Source organism: Mobula birostris, chromosome 11 (assembly GCF_030028105.1).
Source record: "Mobula birostris isolate sMobBir1 chromosome 11, sMobBir1.hap1, whole genome shotgun sequence".
Lineage (NCBI taxonomy): Eukaryota > Metazoa > Chordata > Chondrichthyes > Myliobatiformes > Myliobatidae > Mobula > Mobula birostris.
Genome location: NC_092380.1, coordinates 31,746,351 through 31,768,672, shown reverse-complemented (window position 1 = coordinate 31,768,672; position 22,322 = coordinate 31,746,351). Strand labels below are relative to the sequence as shown.

General features: G+C 47.4%; 1 protein-coding gene across 1 annotated transcript in view; it reads left to right on the top strand.

The window, feature by feature from the left end:
• Positions 1-22,322, top strand: part of LOC140204989 (beta-1,3-N-acetylglucosaminyltransferase lunatic fringe-like) — a 46,524-nt gene that overhangs the window by 20,631 nt on the left and 3,571 nt on the right. The window contains exons 2-7 of the mRNA XM_072272033.1: positions 4,519-4,567; positions 7,254-7,356; positions 9,194-9,347; positions 14,902-14,987; positions 16,864-17,029; positions 18,650-18,735. Of these exons, the coding sequence (XP_072128134.1) occupies positions 4,519-4,567; positions 7,254-7,356; positions 9,194-9,347; positions 14,902-14,987; positions 16,864-17,029; positions 18,650-18,735 (644 nt within the window). The remainder of the gene's footprint in view (positions 1-4,518; positions 4,568-7,253; positions 7,357-9,193; positions 9,348-14,901; positions 14,988-16,863; positions 17,030-18,649; positions 18,736-22,322) is intronic.

Below are 22,322 nucleotides of genomic sequence, written 5' to 3'. Positions count from 1 at the left end.
AGCCTGCACTGCACTTTCTCTGTAACTGCAACACTTTATTCTGCATTCTGTTATTACTTTCCCTTGTTCTACCTCGATGCTCTGTTTCAGTGACATGATACCGACGGATGGAATGCATGGCAAAGGTTTTCTGTACTTCCGTACAAGAACAAACTTAAGGTCACTTGTTGTACGAAGGCATGCAGTGCCAAGGGTGTTATGCCAGATAAGCCAGCCGGTAATCGAAGGGCTCTGTGAGGTTCCTGCACATCTGGATGGTGACTTTATTTTGTCTGTCAAACGGCAGCGGACTGGGATCTGGACGGAGATCGGAGGAATGGGCGCCACATTAGCCTTGGGGCACCAGAGTTCAGAGTTCAATCTGTCTCTGTCCGTAATGACAAACATGAGGAATTCTGCAGATGCTGGAAATGCAGAGCAACACACACAAAATGCTGGAGGAACTCAGCAGGTCAGACGGCATCTATAGGTGTGAATAAGCAGCCGACTTTCTGGGCTGAGACCCTTCTTCAGGACTGGAAAGGAAGGTTGGGGGGGGGGAAACGCCAGAATAAAAAGGTGGGGGGGGGAAGGAGGATAGCTGGAAGGTGATGTATGAAGTCAGGTGGGTAAGGTAAAGAGCTGGAGAAGAAGGCTGGTGAGGAGAGTGGACCATAGGAGAAAGGGTAGTAGGAGGGGACCCAGGGGGAAGGCAGGGAGGGGGAAATTTGTTTACCGGAGGGAGAAATCGATAGTCATGCCATTAGGTAGGAGGCTACCCAGGTGGAATATAAGGTGCTGTTCCTCCACCCTGGGGGTGGCCTCATCATGGCACAAGAGGAGGCCGTGGACTGACAGGTCAGAGTGGGAACGGACATCGGAATTAAAATGTTTGGTCATTGGAGGTACCGCTTTTGGTGGACGGAGCGGAGGTGCTCGACAAAGCTCGTCTGTGTGGAGTTTGTATGTTCTCCCTATGACTGCGTGGGTTTCCTCTGGGTGCTCCAGTTTCCTCCCACAGTCAAAAGACATATTGGTTAGTAGGTTAATTGGCCTTGTAAATTGTCCTGTCGTTAAGCTAGGGTTAAATCGGGGGTTGCTGGGCGGTGTGGTTCAGCCCGGAAGGGGCTGTTCTGTGCTGTATTTCTAAATAAATACAGCGAGCAGCAGAAGGCGCAGAAACGTGTCGGACAATTAGTTAAGCCAGGACATGAACGAGTCCACAATAACCACAGCAGCAGCCGTTGTACTGCGCAGCCTGAGTCACAAAGGACGTTTCACACTTCACAATGCCGCCTCTTTCAGGGCAGAGGTTCAGCTCATTAAGCGTGGAGAAGAGCGCAGTTAAACAATCTGACAGTCCAACAATGGGCGAGAGAGAGGAGGTGGGCGAGCGGTGGGTGGATGGCTGAGGAGGGGAGCGGGCAGGCAGATATTCAAATCCGAGTGGCCCACTGACTTGACCCTCTCTGGCCAGCACGGCATCAGTCAAAGTGATCTCTCTCTGCCTCTGGACTGAGACTGGGACGCAGGTGAAGAGTCAATATTTGAATGCAGTTCCAGTTTCTCACAGGGAAAGGAATTTTAATCATGGATGCCTCGGATTTAACTTCAGTGGCCTGGGACCTATACTGAATCTATCCGGATTTCCCCCTCTCACCTGCCTCCCCATTGTCCCCCCTTCCTTGCCCCACCATGTTGACCACCCCGTTCTCGCCCCCTTTCTTGACACCTCCTTCCTCGCTCCCTTCCTCACCCTCCCCTTTCTTGCCCGCCCCCAACGTTGCCCAACCCACCCCCCTGTCTGCAGACTTTCTTGTGTAGCTGATGGGTGAGGGGGAAGGTGGGTGGCTGGGGGAGGGAGGAATGAAGTAAGAAGTTGGAAGATGATAGTTGGAAAAGGTAAAGGGCTGAAGAAGGAGAAATCTTAAAGGAGAGGAGAGTGGGCCGTGGGAGAAAGGGAAGGGGGGGGGACCAGAGGGAGATGATGGCCAGTTGAGGAGAAGCAAAGGGCTGAGAGAGTAACCATAACGGGGAACGGAGACAGAGATGGAGGAAGAGGAAGTAATTACCAGAAGTTTGAGAAATCAATATTCACAGACAGGATGTACGCCTAACCCTGTGCCTAGTTAGACATTTCCGTTGCAACTATGACAACCCCAAACCTCAAAACGAAGCAGCGATGTGGTAGGATGTAGGACATAGTACAATAGAGCCCAGGGCCAGGAACAGGACTGTCGGCCTACAACGGCTGCCTTCAACGCGATTATGAATTAAACTAGATCTCTTCTGCCTGCACATCATACGTATCTCTCCATTGCTTGAATATTCAAGACTGTCTTAATTTCACTTCCTCTGGCATCCTGGGCCAACAGAACAGTGGTCACAGATCTCCGATTTCACTTCTTTTACAGAGAATGTGGCCCTTTGCATCCATTCTAGCTCCCATGGGAGCATTCCTGTTAACCCTAGACTTGGTGACATCGGAAGACGTTGGGGAGGACCCACCTACAGTGTTCCCTCTGCCTGGAATTCCTGTTGATCAGTTCATCCCAGGACAGAGTCTGTAAAATTCAGCTGATGGGTCTCGGCCTGAAACATCGACTGGTTATTCCCCACCAAAGATGTTGTCTGACCTGCTGGGATCCCCCAGCATTTTGTGGGTGTTGTGCAGTTTCACATCCTTTCTGTTTTAGTAAACTCATAAAGTTACGATATATTACAAAATAAATCAATAGTTCACAAAAAGGAGTAATGAGGTAGTGGTTATGGTTCATGGACCATTCAGAAATCTGATGGTGGAGTGGAAGAAGCTATTCCTTAAGTGTTGAATGTGTGTCTTCAGCCTCCTGTGCCCCCTCCCTGATGGCAGTAATGAGAAGAGTGCATGTCCTGGGTGGTGATGGTTCTTAATGGTGGCTGCTGCCTTCAGGTGTCTCTTCAGGAAGATGTTCTTGATGGTGAGGAGGGTTGTGCCCAAGATGAATGTCGAGTAAGGTCCAGTTTATTGTTGTTTAACTATATACATGTATAGCACCAGACACGAGAACGTTTCTCCAGTCCAGGGCATAAAGCACAGTCATTGACATATCACAAATATAATACAAAAACTTAGGAAAGTGAGAATTAAATCTACAAATGAATTGCGCATAGATAAACCAAGTAAAGTGCATAAATTAAATATTGCAGGATTCAATGCAAGTTAACTGGGGACACTTCGAATACGATGCGGCAGGAAGTTCAGAAGCCTAATGGCCTGAGGGAAGAAACTGTTTCCCATCCAGCCCGTTCTCGTCTTTATGCATCGGGGTCTCCTGTCTGATGGGAGAAAGTCAAAGAGGATGCTGGATGGATGGGTGGGATCCTCAATAATACTAAGGACCCTGTGTACGCAGCGCTCCTGGTAAATATCCTCAATGGGTGGTAGGGAGATCCCTATGATCCTCTCGGCTTTTCTCGCAATCCTTTGTCAGGTCTTCTGGTCTGATGGTTGCTGCTCCCATACCAGATGGAGATACAGCTTAAAGCTGACCATGATGGTTACTGCTCAAGCTCACGTGTTACCAAAGCTCCTCCCGAGATGCTGGCCCAATACTAAAGGGGTAGTGAGGTGAGCTCCTTCCCCTTGTACCGGTGGGTTTCACCCGCGGCCTCTCTCTGACCCAGTGGGAGGTTACAAAGCACTGAGGGCAATGGCTCTTCCCCATCAGCCCTTTCACTCCCAGTGCTCTCCTCCCACACTTGCCATGGTGGCATAGCGGTTAGCTTTACACTATCATAGCGCCAGTGACCCGGATTCAATTTCCGCTGCTGTCTCTAGGCTCTCCCTGTGACTATGGGATTCCTCCCTCATTCCAAAGATGTACCATTCGGGGGCAGTGCAATAGTGTGGCGGTTAGTTTAATGCCAAAGGCCCAGGTTCAATTCCTGTACCGTGTGGAAGGAGTTTGTACATTCTCCCCATGAGTGCGTGGGTTTCTTCCCTGCACTCCGGTCTGCTCCCACCGTCCAAAGACGTACGGATTAGGGGCAGCACGATGGCTATTACAGTGTCAGCGATCAGATAATTGTGGAAAATTGCCTGGAATGAGCTTGTGCGTTCTCTGCGTGACCGTGTGGGTTTCCCCTGGCGCTCCGGTCTGCTCCCACCGTCCAAAGACGAACGGGTTAGGGTTCATAAGTTGTGGGAGTCCTACATTGGTGCTGGAAGCATGGCGACTTTTGCCCCCAGCACATTGCGAACAGTGACAGAGGCGACACATCTCACTCGGTCCTGCTGTTTTGCTGTACTTGTGACAAATAAATCTACTCTTCAGTAGGTTAACCAGTCACAGGGTGTAATTGGGTGGCAGAGGCTCGCTGGGCCGGAGGGGCCTGCTGTTATTATAAAAATCAATAAAATAGAAATGTTGGGGTCTTGGTAACGGGTGGGACCAGATGGGGGTGGGATAACAAGATGAGCATTCTAGTGTATTTTGTTTGGCCGGCTCACCTGAGTGTAGATTGCCTTCTAACAGTTCTTCTTTCCTTCTTTGCCAGACGTATATCTTCACTGATGGTGATGATGAGGAACTGAAGATCAGGACAGGTGCGACTAACTCTTTACTTGATAGGTGATTAGTGTTTGTGCTGGTTAGATTGGTTTACTATTGTTAAGTAATCTTAGTGAACTACAGAAAGCATCCTACCTGGATCCATCACAATTTGGTTTGTCAACAGTACTGTATGTGACCTCCTTCCCCCTCACCAGGCCTCATTGATCACCTGCCAGCTTCTTCTCCTTCCCCTCCTTCGTGCTCCTTTTCCCTTCCTTTCCAGCCCTGATGAAGAGTCTCTGCCCAAAACGTTTACTGTTTATTCTGCTCTGTAGGTACTGCCTGACTTACTGAGTTCCTCCATTTTGTTTTGTGTGTTGCTCTGGATTTCCAGCATCTGCAGAATCTCTTGTGTTTTAAGAAACCACAGAGTTGTGGACACAGCTCAGCATATCATGGAAACCAGCCTCCCCTCCGTGGACTCTGTCTACAGTTTCCACTGCCTCAGTAAAGCAGCCAGAATAATCAAAGACCCCACCCACCCCAGATATTCTCTCTTCTCCCCTCTCCATCGGGCAGAAGATACAAAGCACGTCCCACCAGGCCCAAGGACAGGGTCTAACCTGCAGTTATAAGGATATTAAATTGTTCCCTCATGTGATATTTATTATTTATTTAGTGATCCCGTGTAGAATCAGTCCTTCCGGCCTTTTGAATTATGCCGCACCAGCAACCCCGATTAACCTTCACCTAATCAGGGGACAATTTACAACACCCAATTAATCCACCTGGCACGTCTTCGGCCTGTGGGAAGAAACAGGGGCACCAGGGAAAATCTACTCATTCCATGGGAAGGACTGACAGAATGGTGCCGGAATTGAACTCTAAGCTCCGGAATATCTCGTGCCACAGTAATCACTATACCCAAACCCTCTTGACATCATCATCTACGTCGCTGTGATCCTCCATGTTATGGTTTGCCAGCACTGCACCGTCTCTGTAGCTGTTACACTTTATTCTGCATTCTGTTATTGTTTTACCTTGTTCTCCCTCAATACACTGTGTATTGATCTGATCTGTATGAACAGTGTACAAAACAATCTCCGTACGTTCTATTACACAATAATAAACCGATTCCAATTCAAAATGGCATGCTGGCCTTCACTGGTTTTAGGAGTAGGGAAGTTATGTTGCTGTTTATATATGACATCGGTGAGACCCTGCTGTGGGTATTGTGTACAGATTTGGTCACCCTAGTGTAGCAGAGATGTTATTAAACTAGAAAAAGTGCAGAAAAGATTTGCCTGAACTTGGGGCCTGAGTTACAAGGAGGATTGTGAGGTTGCTGAGGCTAGGACTTTATTCCCTGGAAGGCAGGAGGCTGAGGGTACTTATGGGATCGTGAGCAGCTCGGACAGGGTGAGGGAGAACACACAGTCTTTTTCCCAAGGACGGTGTGCTGAAAGCAAGAGGGCAAACACAAGGAAATCTGCAGCTGCTGGAAATTCAAGCAACACAAACAAAATGCTGGTGGAACGCAGCAGGCCAGGCAGCATCTATAGGGAGAGGTACAGTCGACGTTTCGGGCCGAGACTCTTCGTCAGGATTAACTGAAAGAAGAGCTAGTAAGAGATTTGAGAGGGGGAGGGGGAGATCCAAAGTGATAGGAGAGGACAGGAGGGGGAGGGATTGAGCCAAGAGCTGGACAGGTGATTGGCAAAAGGGATACAAGGCTGGAGAAGGGAGAGGATCAGGGGACGGGAGGCCTAGGGAGAAAGAAAGGGGGAGGGGAGCACAGAGGAAGGTGAAGAGCAGGTATGGAGTTATTGTGAGAGGGACAGAGGGAGAAAAGAGAGAGAGAGAGAGTGTGTCCCTCTCACTGTAACTCCATGCCTGGTCTCCATCTTCCTCTGTGCTCCCCTCCCTCTTTCTTTCTCCCTAGGCCTCCCATCCCACGATTCTCGCCCTTCTCCAGACTTGTAGCCCTTATGCCAATCAACTGTCCATCTCTTGGCTCCATCCCTCCCCCTCCTGTCTTCTCCTATCATTTTGGATCTCCCTCTCCCCCCCTCCACTTTCAAATCTCTTACTATCTTTTCTTTCAGTTAGTCCTGACGAAGGGTCCTGGCCCAAAACATCGCTTGTACCTCCTCCTATAGATGCTGCCTGGCCTGCTGCCTTCACCAGCATTTTGTGTGTGTTGAGAGCAAGAGGGGACAGGTTTCACAAAAGACTCTGCAGGTGCTGGAAATCTGGAGCAACACACGCAAAATGCTGAAGGAACTCAGCAGGTCAGGCAGCATCTGTGGAAATGAATAAACAGCTGAAATTTCAGGCTGAGACCATTCATCGGGACTGGAACAGGTGGGGGCTGGGGAAGATGCCGGAATATGTACACATATGTAAGATCAGGGGTGAGAGATTTAAAAGCAACATCAGGGGTAACAGTTCACGCAGAGGGTGCTGCGTATTAGGAATGAGCTGCCAGAAATGGTGGTTGAGAGGGACATATTAGCAACATTTAAGAGGCAACTAGAGAAGTACATGAAAAGGAGAAATTGTGAGGGCCAGGGGCTAAATGTGAGTAGGAGGGATCTGATTGCTGGGCATTACAGTTGGCACAGACAATTTGGGCTGAGGGGCCTGTTCTGTGCTCGTTGACTCTGTGTCTAAGAAATTTCAGTTATCATTCTCTCTCTCTCTGGCCATGTCTTACTTCTAACCTCTAACCTCTCACAGGTCACCGGGTCATCAATACCAATTGCTCTTCTGCCCACAGCCACCAAGCCCTGTCATGCAAGATGGCGGCAGAGTTCGATGTGTTTGTGGCATCACGCCTAAGGTAGGTTACCAGGGCGATGTGTGGCAGAGGTAACAACGCACTGTAGGCGAGCAGGGAGCGTCAGGTTTGGCGCAGCGAAGACAGTGGCTAGTTGTCGCCCACCCTTCACAGAGTCATCGAGCTTCATATGGCACAGAAATATTTCTGTTTTGGGCTCCATATCTACCTCACCAATGGATCAAGCCTCTACAACACTGCAGGACAGAAAATTGCAAAGATTCACTGCTCAGTCTCAGAGTTAGAGCGTCCAAGGAAAGATGTGCTGGTACTGGGCAGGGTTCAGATGAGGTTCATGTGTGAGGAATATTTGATGACTCTAGTCCTGTATTCGCTGGAGTTTTGAAGAACGAGGGGGGATCTCATTGAAACCTATAGAAATGCTGAGAGAGAGAGTGGACATGGAGAGGATGATTCATATAACGAGCAACTCTAGGACCAGCAGGCAGAACCTCATAATAGAGCGAGATCCCTTTACAACAGAGAGGAGGAAATTCTTTATCCAGAGTGTGGTGAATCTGTGGAATTCATTGCCACAGACGGCTGTGGAGGCCAAGTCTTAAAGCGCAGGTTGATAGTTTCTTGATTTGTAAGGGCATCAAAGGTTACGGGGAGAAGGCAGGAGAGTGTTGAGAGGGAAAATCCCAATGGAATGCATCAATCCCATATCCATTTACTTCCTTTCTATCCAAGGATTATTTTTCCTTTTACTGAGATACAGTGATAAGCATTGTATGCTTGCAGTCCATACAGGCCATTCCCTGTGTCCTCTCACACACACTCCACCACTCTCTGGCACACTCCACACACTACTTGCACACTTGCCGACCTCACCCCTCCACAAACTGGCCAGCCGCCCGCTGAGTTCCCCTTCCCCATCGGGACCGGTGTCCGCACTCTGCCCTCGCACTGGCTTCATCGGGGGAGCTTTGCCCTGAGTAGCTCATTGGGGCCTCCATCTGGGTGAGGGGAAGTCACATTGGACCCACGCCTTTCCCCCTGACCCTGACTTCCATCCGCTTCCACCCACACCCTCTCGCAGCTCTGAGTGTTGGCAGCCCACTCTTCAAAAGTCAAAGCTCAAAGTAAACTTATTATCAAAGTACACACATGCTACCCCGAGATTCATTTTCTTGCAGGCACTCACAGTGAATACAGGAAACACGAAACACAATAGGATCGATGAAAGGCTGCAGTCAACAGGGCAGATAAGCAATGATTTCATTGAATTGACAGGATCTCATCAAAACAGTGGGACAGAACTGAAGGGCTGAGTGGCCGTTTCCCACACCTTTTTCTCTCATGCGCTTGTGCGTTAGTTTGTGGCGTGTAGGTGCTGCCATAGCCGCATGAAGCTCCATCTAGTGGTGGAAGGTAGCAAGGACATGGGGAATGTCAACACCAAAGTTCAGAGTACAGTAAATTAATAATAAAAGTACCCTGAGATTCATTATCTTGTGGGAATTACAGTAAACCTAAGAAATATAATAGAATCAATGAAAGGCGGCACCCTACAGGATAGACAAACAAGCAATGTGCAAAATATAACAAAGCAAATAATAATGGTTATAATATTAAATATCAAGATCATGAGATGAAGAATCTTTGAAAGTGAGTCCATTGGTTGTGGGAGCAGTTCAGTGTTGGGGCAAGTGAAGATATTCGCTGTGGTTCAGGAGCCTGATGGTTGACTGTTCCTGAACCTGGTAGTATGGGCCCTGAGGCTCCTGTACCTCTTTCCTAATAGCAGTGCTCTGTGTAGGTGTACTCAGTGATGGGGAGGGCTTTACTCTGATGGCCCCCTTACGCCTGCCCCTCTTCTCTCTGCCCCTCTCTCCAGGTGGTTCTGCCACGTTGACGACGATAACTACGTCAACATCCGCGCTCTGCTTGAGCTCCTGTCCAGCTTCCCCCCGACGCAGGACGTCTACGTGGGAAAGCCCAGCCTGGACCGGCCAATTGAGGCATCCGAGAAACTGCCCAACAATAAAACGGTGAGTGGCTCCAGATTTCCAAGCGACAGGAATCCCACTGGAATTTTCACTCGGCGCGGTACGGTAGTGTAGCATTTAGTGCGGTAATTTTATAGCACTGGTGATCACCGATAAGGTTTGATTCCCGCAACTGTCTGTAAGGATTCGTACATCCTCCCTGTGGCTGTGTGGGTTTCTTCCAGGTGCTCCGGATTCCTCCTGCATTCCAAAGACGTACCAGTGAGGATTAATTTGTTTCGGGCATGCTTTGTTGGCAACAGAAGCATGGCACCCAGCACAATCCTCACTGACTTGATGTGAGGCTAAAACGCACATACACTTTGATGTACATATGACAAATAAAGCCAATCTTAAAAAAGTTTACTAATTGCAAAAGTTTACTAATTGCGCGGAGTGCAGGGAGAAAATTTACAAGGACATTGCCTGCACTTGAGGTTATAAGGAAAGTTTAAGACTTCATTCCCTGGAGCGTAGGAGAATGAGGGGAGAGTTATTGAGTCATCAAGCACAACAACACAGAAATGTAGTGTTGCCTGTCTAGTCTGTGCAAAACTGCCTAGTCCCATCAAGCCACACCCAGACCATAGCCCTCCATACCTCTCCTCCCAGCCATGTACCTATCCAGACTTTTATTCCCAGAATTATTCTCATGAACCTCCTTTGGGCCTTTTCCAGTGCCAGCACATCATTTCTCAGCTAAGGGCCCCAAAACAGCTCACAATACTCCAAGTGTGGTCTGACCAGTGCTTTATAAAGCCTCAGCATTACATCCTTGCTTTTATATTCTCATCCTCTCAAAATGAATGCTAACATTGCATTTGCCTTCCTCACCATCGACTCAACCTGCAGGCTAACCTTTAGGGAATCCTGCACAAGGACTCCCAGGTCCCCCTTGTACCTCTGATTTTTGAATTTTCTACCCATTTAGAAAATAGTGACCCTACAAGAGCCATAGCATTAAGCCCTGACTTCAGCTCCGGGTCATTGAAGCACACAAGCCTCCAAATGCTACGATAAGGTGTGTGCTTCTCTTGGAGGATCGAGGCCCAGTGAAAAACTTAATTCTGCATCATGGCTTGGAGTTGTCGGTGGCTCTGCACGTGACCGTAACACACAGCGTCCTCATCACAACATCCCCTTCCACCTATTTCTGTACCGTACGATGGCGTAGGTATGCTGAGGTATTTTCATCAATGGGAGAATTGTGAAGGAGGCTACATTTTTCCAGGCTAAGAGACCAAGCATTTAAAACTGAGCGGCGTAGAAATTTCTTCTCGCAGTGAATAGTGAATCTCTGGAGTTTTATACCCTGTCGTGTCGTGGAGGCTGAATCCTCTAAAGTAAGGTAGATAATTGTTGTTGCATAATGTATTTATTTATTTAGAGATACAGCACAGTAACAGGTCCCTCTGGTCCAACGAGCCCGCGTCACCCAATTACACTCATGCCACCATGACCTCATTAGTCTTTGGAATGTGGGAGGAAACCAGACCATCCAGAAAAAACCCACACACGGTCACGGGAGAGCACACAACCATCTCACAGACAGCGATGGAGTTGAACCCAGGTCGCTGGTGCTGTTATACCATCACTGTCACATCCACCCAGATACAGTGAGGACCCTGTCCATGCACATCCCTGCTTTTACTAGTCAAGGCACTGAGTTCAAGTCAGGAGGTTATGTTGCCACTTTGTAAAACCCTGGCTGGGCCGCATCTGGAGTATTGCATACTGTTCTGATTGCCCCAAGATAGGACGGACGTTGAGGCTTTGGAGAGGGTGCAGAAGAGATTTACCAGGGCACTGCCTGGTTTGGAGGGCACGAGCTATCACAGGAGGCTGGATAAACTTGGATTATCTTGTTGGAGCATCGGAGGCTAAGAGGAGATCTGATAGAAGTTTACAAGATTATGACAATGACAAATGGAGTGGACAGAGAGTATCTGTTTCCCAGGGTTCAAATGTCAGAGGCCATGCATTGAAGATGAGAGGGGGTCGATTCAAGGGGGATGTGAGGGGTAAGTTTTTTTACTCAGAAAATGGTGGATGCCTGAATGCACTGCCTGGTATGATGGTAGAGGCAAATACATTCGAGGCTTATAAGGGACATTTGGATAGACACATGGATGTGAAGAAGATGGAAGGATATGGACATTTGATTTGCTTTTTAGCTGGTTCAGCACAACATTGTGGGGCAAATGGCCTGTTCCTGTGCTATACTGTTCTATATTCTACGTTCTGCATTTGTTTCACAGTACATTGAGGTAGAACAAAACAGAGTCCATGCCAGGACTACTGGACTCAAAATCTGTTACTTTCCCCAAGCAGTAAGGCTGATCAACACCTCCACCCACTAACCCACCTCTCCACACCCCCAACCACCACTACTTTATCATTTCCCATCAGAGTCTCCTTATGTACAGACACACCTGTGCCTAGCATTACTTTATGGACATGCAATCAATCAGTGTATATGAGTTTTCTTATCCATTTACATGTTCATTGTGTTTTTTAAAATTATTTTTCCTCATCTTGTTGTGTTTTTTTTGTACTCTGATCTGGAGTAACAATTATTTTGTTCTCCTTTACACCCGTGTACTGGAAATGACATTAAACAATCTTCAATCTTGACAATAACAGTGCAGAGTAAGGTGTACGGTTACAGAGAAAGTGCAGTGCAGGTAAATGATAAGATGCAAAATCATCAATCAAGGTAGTTTGTGAAATCTCTCTTTGAAATTCAAGCTCTTCATGATGGTATGTGTCAGGGCCACAGGTTGCCAGTTGTCTAGGTACGTTATCTTGGTTTTCTCAGGTACCGGGACGATAGTGGTCTTCTTAAAGTATGTGGGATCTGGGAACTGAGCGATAGGGTGATGAGACCTGAGGTTGGTCAGCCATGATCTCATTGATTTAGTAGGACAGAACCGAGAGGCCGAGTGGCTGGTTCCCGCTCCTTTCTCTTCTCTCTTGTGTGTTAGTTTGTGATGTGTTGGTGTTGGATGAAGCTCCATCTAGTGGCAGAAGTGTGTAGGTGCAGGTAGCAAGGATATGGGGAAAGACAGCACAAAAGTTCAGGGTAAATTTATTAACAAGGTACATGTATGTCACCATAAATTTTATTAACAAGGGTACATATATGTCACAGTATACAACCCTAAGCTTCATTTTATTAACAAGGGTACATATATGTCACAGTGTACAACCCTAAGCTTAATTTTCTTTCAGGCATTCACAGTAAATACAAGAAACACAATAGAATCAATGAAAGACTGCACCCAATAGGATGTCAAACAAGCAATATGAAACAGATATCAACCTCTGCAAATACAAAAGAAAAAAATAATTAAATAAACAATAAATATTGAGGACGTGAGATGAAGAGTCCTTAAAAGGTTGTGGGAACAGTTCAGTGATAGGGCGAGTGAAGTTGAGTGATTATCAAGAGCTGATGGCTGAGGAGTAATGACTGTTCCTGGATTGGGTGGCGTAAGTCCTGAGGCTCCTGTACCTCCTTCCCAATGGCAGTGGCCACTGGAGATGCTGGAATCTGGAGTGGAAAAATAACAGGCTGAAGGGTGGAGTAACATCTGAAGAGGCAAAGGGTGGTCAACGATTCCTGCTTCAGCATTGACAGTACAAGAGGTGAGATGGTCACTATATATAAGTGAGAAGGAAGGGGAAGGCAGGTCGTAGGTGATAGGTGGAACCAAATGAGGGAGGGATGAGGGGCTGATAGTGAAACCAGATGGAAGAGGGGATAGGATAGGTGAACTGAGAGAGGAGAATGCCAGGTATATGGGTCAGGTGGAACCAGGTGAAGGAGGTGTTCAGTCTAAGGAACAAGGGGAAGGGCATGAAAGATATAAAGCCTAGAACCATCCAACCAATCAAACCCCCTCTGTGATTGAAAGGGGCCCTTGTCAATACAGTACCAAAGATTAAAAAAGTTTATCTTTATTAGTCACAAGCAACACACTCAGAATTCTGGAGGAACTCAGCAGGCCAGGCAGCATCTATGGAAAAGAGTGAACTGTCGATGTTTTGGGCCGAGACACTTCATCAGGACTGGAAAGGAAGAGAGGTCAGAGTAAGAAGGTGGGGGGAGGGGAGGAAGAAGTACAAGGTGGCAGGTGATAGGTGAAACCGTGAGTGGGGAGGGAGTGAAGTAAAGAGCTGGGAAGTTGATTGTTGAAAGAGAAAGAATGGTGGAGAAGGGGGAATCTGATAGGAGTTGTCAATGTAGCATAGGAAGAGTTGGGGAGTGATACTAGTGTAGACTTGAAGCACAGACTGTTCCACGTAGCCGACAAAAAGGCAGACATAGCTGGGGCCCATGCGAGTGCCCGTGGCTACACCTTTCGTTTGGAGGAAGGGGAAGTTATTGAGTGTGAGGACTAGTTCTGTCAGAGAGTGCTACTGGAGGGGAACTGGTTGGGTCTGCTGTCCAGAAAGGAAAGGAAGAGCTTTAAGGCCCTCCTGATGGGAGGTGGAGGTATAGGGACTGGACATCCATAGTGAAAATTAGAGTGAAAATAGTCACCTTACATCAAAACATACAGTGAAATGCACCACCTTGTGTCAATGACCAATGCAGACCGACGATGCACTGGGGGCAGCCCCACCAGCACAGCTTGCCCACTACTCAATAACCCCAACCCATACATCTTTGGAATGTGGGAGGAAAGCCACACAGTCATGGGGAAAATGTACAAACTGCTTGCAGTCAGCAGTAGGAATTGAACCCTGATCACTGGTGCCATGAAGCATTATGCGAGCTGCTATCTATCATGTTGCTCTTTGGCCCATGTGACCATGAGGACCACGTGACCAATGAGGAATATGAGGACTGTGCCAGTGGTCAGTGCACCCAAGACACAGTAGCGTTAAGAGAAAGAAAAAGTAAAAAATATCAACAGGTTCTGGATAAATAACAGGAGGTTTTAGACGTACCAGTAGGAATTGATAAATTGGTACATATATAGAAAAAACATTGCTTTATTAAATTTATTGAGATACAATGCAGAATAAACCTTTCTAGCCCTTTGAGCCGCGTTGCCTAGCAACCCCCAATTTAACCCTATCCTAATCGCACGACAATTTATAATGACAATTTAACGTACTAACCAGTACACCTTTGGACTGTGGGAGGAAACCAGAGCACCCAGGGAAAACCCACGCATTCCACAGGGAGGACGTACAAACTCGTTACAGAGAACATTGGAACTGAACTCTGAATTCTGATGCCCCGAGCTGTAATAGTGTCACGCTAAGCACGATGCTACCTTGGCGCCCGAAACACACTGTCCACACAGGTTATTTCATCACATCAAGGGGAAAACAGTAAGGGAATGCAGAATAAATTGTTACAGTAGCTGAGAAAATGCAGAGCAGGCAGACAAGGTGTCTGGACCATGGCAAGGTTAATTGTGAGGTCAAGAGTTATGAGGAGAGATCAGAGAAATGGGGTCTATTTTCCCTGGGCAGATCAGAGAAGAGGGGTTTGTTTTCTCTGGAGCGAGGAGGATAAGAATGTTTGTTCTTGTTTTTACAGAAATCGGTGCACTTTTGGTTTGCCACGGGAGGTGCTGGCTTCTGTATCAGCCGTGGCTTGGCATTGAAGATGATACCCTGGGCCAGGTAGGTGTCTGACATCACTGGAGGACTTGATGAAACATTTATCCAGTGATGCCCTGCACTAAACTTTGTCGACTGGGACCTTCACATCAGTTTCCTGTTGACCCCTGGTGTGAAGTTTTGCACGATCCTTGCCCATCATTGGGTAAACATGATCAGTGACACACAAAATGCTGGAGGAACTCAGCAGGTCAGGCAGTGTCTACGGAAATGAATAAACCGTCGATGTTTCGGGCTGACACCTTTCATCAGGACACGTGCTGGATTTCCAGCAAGTACAAAACCTCTTCTGTTTAAGATAAAGATTGGCTTTATTTGTCTCATGTTTATCAAATCATCGAAACAACCATTGAAACAAACCTCTTCTCACCTTCCTATTTCTTCCCCTGGGTCCCCTCCTCCTTCCCTTTCTCCTATTGTCCACTCTCCTTCCCTATCAGATTCTTTCTTCTCCAGCCCTTGACTTCTCCCACCCACTTGGCTTCTTCTATCACCTTCCAGCTAGCCCCCTCCCCCTCCCCCCCCCCTTTTTATTCTGCCATCTTCCCCTTTCCTTCTCAGTCCTGCCGAAGGGTCTCGGCCTGAAACGTTGACTGTACTCTTTTCCACAGATGCTGCCTGACCTGCCGAGAGCCTCCAGCATTCTGTGTGCGTTGTAGTGAAATGTGTTACTTGTGCCAATGGCCGACACAGTCCGAGCATGTGCTGGGTGCAGCCCAGAAGCATCGCCACCCTTCGGGTGCCAGTGTCGCATGCCGACAGCTCAGTAACCTTAACCTGTGCGTGGTCGGAAAGTGAGAGGAAACCGGAGCACCCAGAGGAAACTGATGCAGTTACTGAGAAAATGTACCAACTCCTCGCGGGCAGTGGCCCTGCCCAAAGACTAATCGCTGGCACTGTAAAAGAACCAAGAAGACAAAGATGAAAAAATTGTGGTTAACTTGCAGTCAGACTGGAGATAAAACATGGTGTAACCTATGAAACAGGCAGATTCAAATGATGTGACACCTTCCACAGAAATACCAAGAAGTTTCTAGAAAAAATGCAGGTTCAGCTATATTACAATTATAGGTAAATTCGCCGAACAATTACTCATATATAGGTAATTATATAAAAATTATAAGCAAGCATAGGAAAGTTAAAATACAAGAAAAATGCAAGACAAACAAAAATTCTACATCCAAATCCAACACCCTCTGTAACTTTCCTGCCCCAACTGTTTTTAAATTAGTTATTATAATTGAACCATGATTAGGTTAGGGTTAAATCGGGGCTTGCTGGGTGGTGTGGCTTGAAGGTCTGGAAGTCTCTATTCCATTCTATTATGAGCAATCAATCAATCTATAAATAAAGCTGTTATTCTTCCTGCTTCAGCCACTTTCCCCAGCAATACTGGTGACAGAAGTGCCATTCAAATAGCCCGGAGATTAGCCACACCCGGGGTGGAGGGGGTGGAGGGGGGAGAGGAAACACGGCTAACCCCTGTGGAATAACCACCAGGGAGAGGGAGAATCAAACAGACCTTCTGATCCCTCGTATCCATGGAGCAGCACGGTTAGGGTAACGCTATTACAGCCCCAGCGATTGTCTGTGAACAGTTAGTACATTCTCCCTGTGACCACATGGGTTTCCTCTGGATGCTCCAGTTTCTTCTCACAGTCTGAAGACATGAGGGTTGGTATGTTAACTGGTCACATGAGTGCAATTGGTTGGCACAGACTCGCTGGGCTGGAAGGGCCTGTTACTGTACTGTGTCTATGTAAATAAAAGTAAATAATCTGATTTACCAACACTTGGTCCATAGCCTTGACTTCTGAACTAAAGAGTCAATTTAAACAAGTGCTATTGAAGGAGCTAACTACTTTCTTTTTCCGGCCAGCAACGGGCATTTTATGAACACGGCGGAGAGAATCCGTCTCCCTGACGACTGCACCATTGGTTACATCGTCGAGGCCATCCTGGGCGTGCGCCTGATCCGAAGTCCACTTTTCCATTCGCACCTGGAGAACCTGCAGCTGGTTTCCAGAGCCCAGATTAAAAGCCAGGTGTGTAACCCTGGTCCCCTGAGTCGGTATGACCAGGCAACACTCTGCCCAACGCAGTGTGACTCTTGTAGAGGGTATTGGAATTGGAATTGGCTTATTATTGTCACAGGTACCAAGATACAGAGAAAAGCTTGTCTTGCATACTGTTGATACAGATCAGATCATTACACAGAGCATTGAGGTAGAACAAGGTAAAACAATAACAATGCAGAATAAAGTATAACAGCGACAGAGACAATGCAGAGCAGATAAACAATAAAGTGCCAGGTCATGACAAGGCAGATGGTGACTCAATTTATCGGACTAGGGACATATTTAGTATTGTCATAGAAGGGAATAGAGACAAGGGGCTTGTGAACAGTGGAATGGATTGTGGATGGGGAAAGTTGAAGGTGGTTCTAGAGGACATTGGGAATGGGGCTTGTGACAGTGGGATGGATTGTGGTTATGGAAGAGGTGAAGCTGGATCCAGAGGATATTGGCTATGGGGCTTGTGAACAGTGGATGAATCGTGGTTATGGAAGAGGTGAAGCTGGATCCAGAGGATATTGGCTATGGGGCTTGTGACAGTGGGATGGATTGTGGTTATGGAAGAGGTGAAGCTGGATCCAGAGGATATTGGCTATGGGGCTTGTGACAGTGGGATGGATTGTGGTTATGGAAGAGGTGAAGCTGGATCCAGAGGATATTGGCTATGGGGCTTGTGAACAGTGGATGAATCGTGGTTATGGAAGAGGTGAAGCTGGATCCAGAGGATATTGGCTATGGGGCTTGTGACAGTGGGATGGATTGTGGTTATGGAAGAGGTGAAGCTGGATCCAGAGGATATTGGCTATGGGGCTTGTGACAGTGGGATGGATTGTGGTTATGGAAGAGGTGAAGCTGGATCCAGAGGATATTGGCTATGGGGCTTGTGAACAGTGGATGAATCGTGGTTATGGAAGAGGTGAAGCTGGATCCAGAGGATATTGGCTATGGGGCTTGTGACAGTGGGATGGATTGTGGTTATGGAAGAGGTGAAGCTGGATCCAGAGGATATTGGCTATGGGGCTTGTGACAGTGGGATGGATTGTGGTTATGGAAGAGGTGAAGCTGGATCCAGAGGATATTGGCTATGGGGCTTGTGAACAGTGGATGAATCGTGGTTATGGAAGAGGTGAAGCTGGATCCAGAGGATATTGGCTATGGGGCTTGTGACAGTGGGATGGATTGTGGTTATGGAAGAGGTGAAGCTGGATCCAGAGGATATTGGCTATGGGGCTTGTGAACAGTGGATGAATCGTGGTTATGGAAGAGGTGAAGCTGGATCCAGAGGATATTGGCTATGGGGCTTGTGACAGTGGGATGGATTGTGGTTATGGAAGAGGTGAAGCTGGATCCAGAGGATATTGGCTATGGGGCTTGTGACAGTGGGCTGGATCGTGGTCGGCAACGGGTTTAAGTTGTGGCTGACAACATTGAAGATGGGTTGAGATTGTCATTGATTAGACTAGATGATTGTATTGAGTTTGCTTAGATAGTCAATGAGAGGTTTTAGTGACGTAAATCGTGAAATCATTCACATCTCAGCAGAACAAGCTAACAGGAAACAGATTTTTAAATTAATATGTTTACTTCTAGGTCACTTTAAGTTACGGAACATTTGAGAACAAAAGGAATATCATTGAGATGAAGGGATCATTTTCTGTTGATGAGGACCCTTCTAGGTGAGTTCATTTGAATCTGCTGTGTCCTTGGAGGAATTGGCTTGATTAAGATTGGCCCTCGGATTGCAGCCATCTGTTCTGGACATTGCAACTGATCTCATTTACAGTGTGACCCTCATCCTAACCCCAATGGATGTTACCACTCTGCCGCTGCTCAGAGGTCTTAGTGGGCTGCCTCACCTCACCTCACCCGCAGCTGAAGCTGAAATGCCACGATGAGGCCACCCTCAGGGTGGAGGAGCAACACCTCATATTCCGCCTGGGTAGCCCCCCAACTTGATGGCATGAACATTGATTTTTCTAAATTGGTAATTTTTCTCTTCTCCCCTTCCCTCTTCTTTCATTCCTCTCTGACTCCAGTCTAACATCTTCTCTTCTCTTGGCCTGTCTTTCACCTCTCCCTGGTCCCCTCCTCACTCCCTTTCTCCCATGGTCCACTCTCCTCTCCTATCAGATTCCTTCTTCTTCAGCCCTTTACCTTTTCCACCTATCACCTCCCAGCTTCTTACTTCACCTCTTCCCCACCCATTGGCTTCACCTATGACCTTCCAGTTTTTAACTTCTCCCCTCCCCCTCCAACTTCTTATTCTGGCTTCTTCCCTCATCTTTTCCAGTCCTGATGAAGAGCCTCAGCCTGAAACATTGATTGTTCCTTTCCATGAATGCTGCCTGACCTGCTGAGTTCCTACAGTGCTTTTTGGTTGAAGCCCCATTGTTTCCATCCCTCCAGAAAAAGTAGAGAGCCCCGGGGGCACTGGGCTGGTCGGAGAGCCCCGGGGGCACTGGGCTGGTCGGAGAGTTCCGGGGGCACTGGGCTGGTCGGAGAGCCCCGGGGGCACTGGGCTGGTCGGAGAGCCCCGGGGGCACTGGGCTGGTCGGAGAGCCCCGGGGGCACTGGGCTGGTCGGAGAGTTCCGGGGGCACTGGGCTGGTCGGAGAGCTCCGGGGGATACTCAGCTGGTTGGGCAGAATCTGTGGAGAAGGGAGCAGCGGTAGCATCTTCAATGGAAAATCAGATGAAGGCCATTAGACCCACAACAATGACTCTGTTCCTCTCTCTGCAGGAGCTGTTTGACCTGCTGAGTGATTCCAGCATTTTCTGGCTTTGACAAATCTGCAATTTTTTTCTGATTTTCAGTTATGTCCCTCTCATGGTATGTTCCCTCTCCCCTCTGTAAAATTTGCAACGTGAGACACTATGGTCCATGTCACATTGGCACTGCCCCATTTCTCTGTCCACCCCTTTGCTCACTGACTCCACTCAGTAATGCCTCGAATCCCACCATATTCTGCCCCTCTTGCGCAGTCTCCTTCACCCCTCCTTCCAGGATATCCCTGCTCCTTCATTTTTTTTGCCTCCTTATCTCATCACTGGCGTGCTAGCACTTACTATCCATCCTTCTTTGCCCCTGAATTGGGACAGCAGTGAGGAGTCAACCTCATTGTGGTGGGTCTGGGGTCACATGCAGGCTGGGTGACGGATTCCCTTCCTTGCTGGACCTTCTCGCCCACCCAGGGTCATGCACCAAAGATATTTGCATGTTGGATTCTAACGTTTTAATCCAAGATTTTTTTGGAAGTCAGGGAAGAGGCATAAAATATGTTGCTTCTTAATTGTTTTATGAAGCATTAATAGAACAAAAAGAATCAGAAACACGGAGAGGCAGAGGCTAGTGACTAAGAGCAGAGAACAGAGACAAGACTGAAAGATATCAGGGCCATGTGTTCAGCTCTCTTATACCATAGAAAAGAAATATATAGATAAGAGTTAACCAATCAGATAGTCCCTATTCAAATGACATGATAGCAGAAAACCCTCCAGAGCATTCCAGAATGATACAAGGAACTGTAACCACTAGGGGACACACTGAAACAATGCATATAAATACTGTGACCACTAGGGAATGTACTAATGAGTTAACTGTAAATAAGTAGTTATATAAGATACAAGCAGACAGTTAGTTGTTAAATTGCAGAGAAAATAACAATTAAACAGACTAATCCAACAACGTATCAGGAATTCGCTGTGGTGTGTTGGTCAGGGCATGACATGCAACAAAAAACAGCAACATTTAACAATTATAAAAAATCACAAAAACAAAGTTAGAAGTTAAAGTTCAAATGTAGAATAAAATGTGTATAAATACATCAATACCAGCATGTACTTACAATGTACACAGTATTATAAGTGGATTAAAGTGTTTACAGTGCAGTGAATGAGGTAATAGAGTGAGGTGGGGTCTAACTAAAATGGTAGATCAAATTAACTGCCTGGGGAAGAAACTTTTAAGATGGTGCGAAGATTTTGTTTTAATAGCCCTATAGCACTTTTTGGAAGGGAGCTTTGGGAAAGGCAGTTTGCAGAGTGGGTAGTGCCCACAATGATTTTTCCTGCTTGCTTCTTTGTCCTGGACACAAAGTGCATTGGCTTTCATCAACCGTGGGATTGAGTTCAAGAGCCGAGAGGTGATGTTGCAGCGATATAGGACCCTGGTCAGACCCCACTCGGAGTACTGTGCTCAGTTCTGGTCACCTCACTCCAGAAAGGATGTGGAAACTATAGAAAGGATGCAGAGGATATTTACGAGGGTGTTGCCTGGATCGGGGAGCATGCCTTATGAGAATAGGTTGAATGAACTTGGCCTTTTCTCTTTGGAGCGACAGAGGATGAGAAGTGACCTGACAGAAATGTATAAGATGATGAGAGGCATTGATCATGTGGATAGTCAAAGGCTTTTACCCAGGGCTGAATTAGCTAGCGTGAGAGGGCACAGTTTTAAGGTGCTCAGAAGCAGGTATAGAGGAGGTGTCAGGGGTAAGTTTTTTATGCAGAGAGTGGTGGGGGCATGGTGTCGGCGACGGTGGTGGAGATGGACATGATAGGGACTTTTAAGAGTCTCCTGGATAGGTACATGGATCTTAGAAAAATAGAGGGCTATGGTAACCCTAGGTAATTTCTAAAGTAAGTACATGTTCGGCACAGCATTGTGGGCTGAAGGATCTGTATTGTGCTGAGGGCTTTCTATGTTCTAAGTCCTGCAGTGATGGTAGACTGTAGCCGGTAACCTTTTCTGCTGAACTGGCAGTCTTCTTTCAGTAAGATAGCAGCGCACTTGGTTGCTGTGGCTGCTCTGGGTCCAACAAAGGGTGCAAGTGCTTGTCTTAAATGTTTTTTTTTGCAATGGCAAGACCCTGTTGGACACTGGTGATACAGAAGTCTAGTTCATTGACAAGACTGTCGGTGGGGGAGCTGTGTGGCTTCAGTTGTTGCACAGACCAGGCCCTCATGCCTCAGTGTCGCCTGTTACAGCCACCCAGGGGAGGAGGTGCTGGAGCTGGTGTGGGAGTGAACAGAGGCATGACACGTGCACTGGAGTGAATGCTGAGTTTGAGACTGCCCTGAATTCTGGTTCTCCTGTTAGGGCTGCACTCCAGTGTCCACTCCCTGGAAGACTAGCTGCATTGCCTTTGTCTGCAGCTGAGCAAAAGGCGAAATGAGGAACTGCTGCGTACTTGTTCTTGCAGAAACGTGGCTCCAAGGCAACATCCCGCTCACTATCCCTGCCACTCAGGGATTTGTGCTAATAT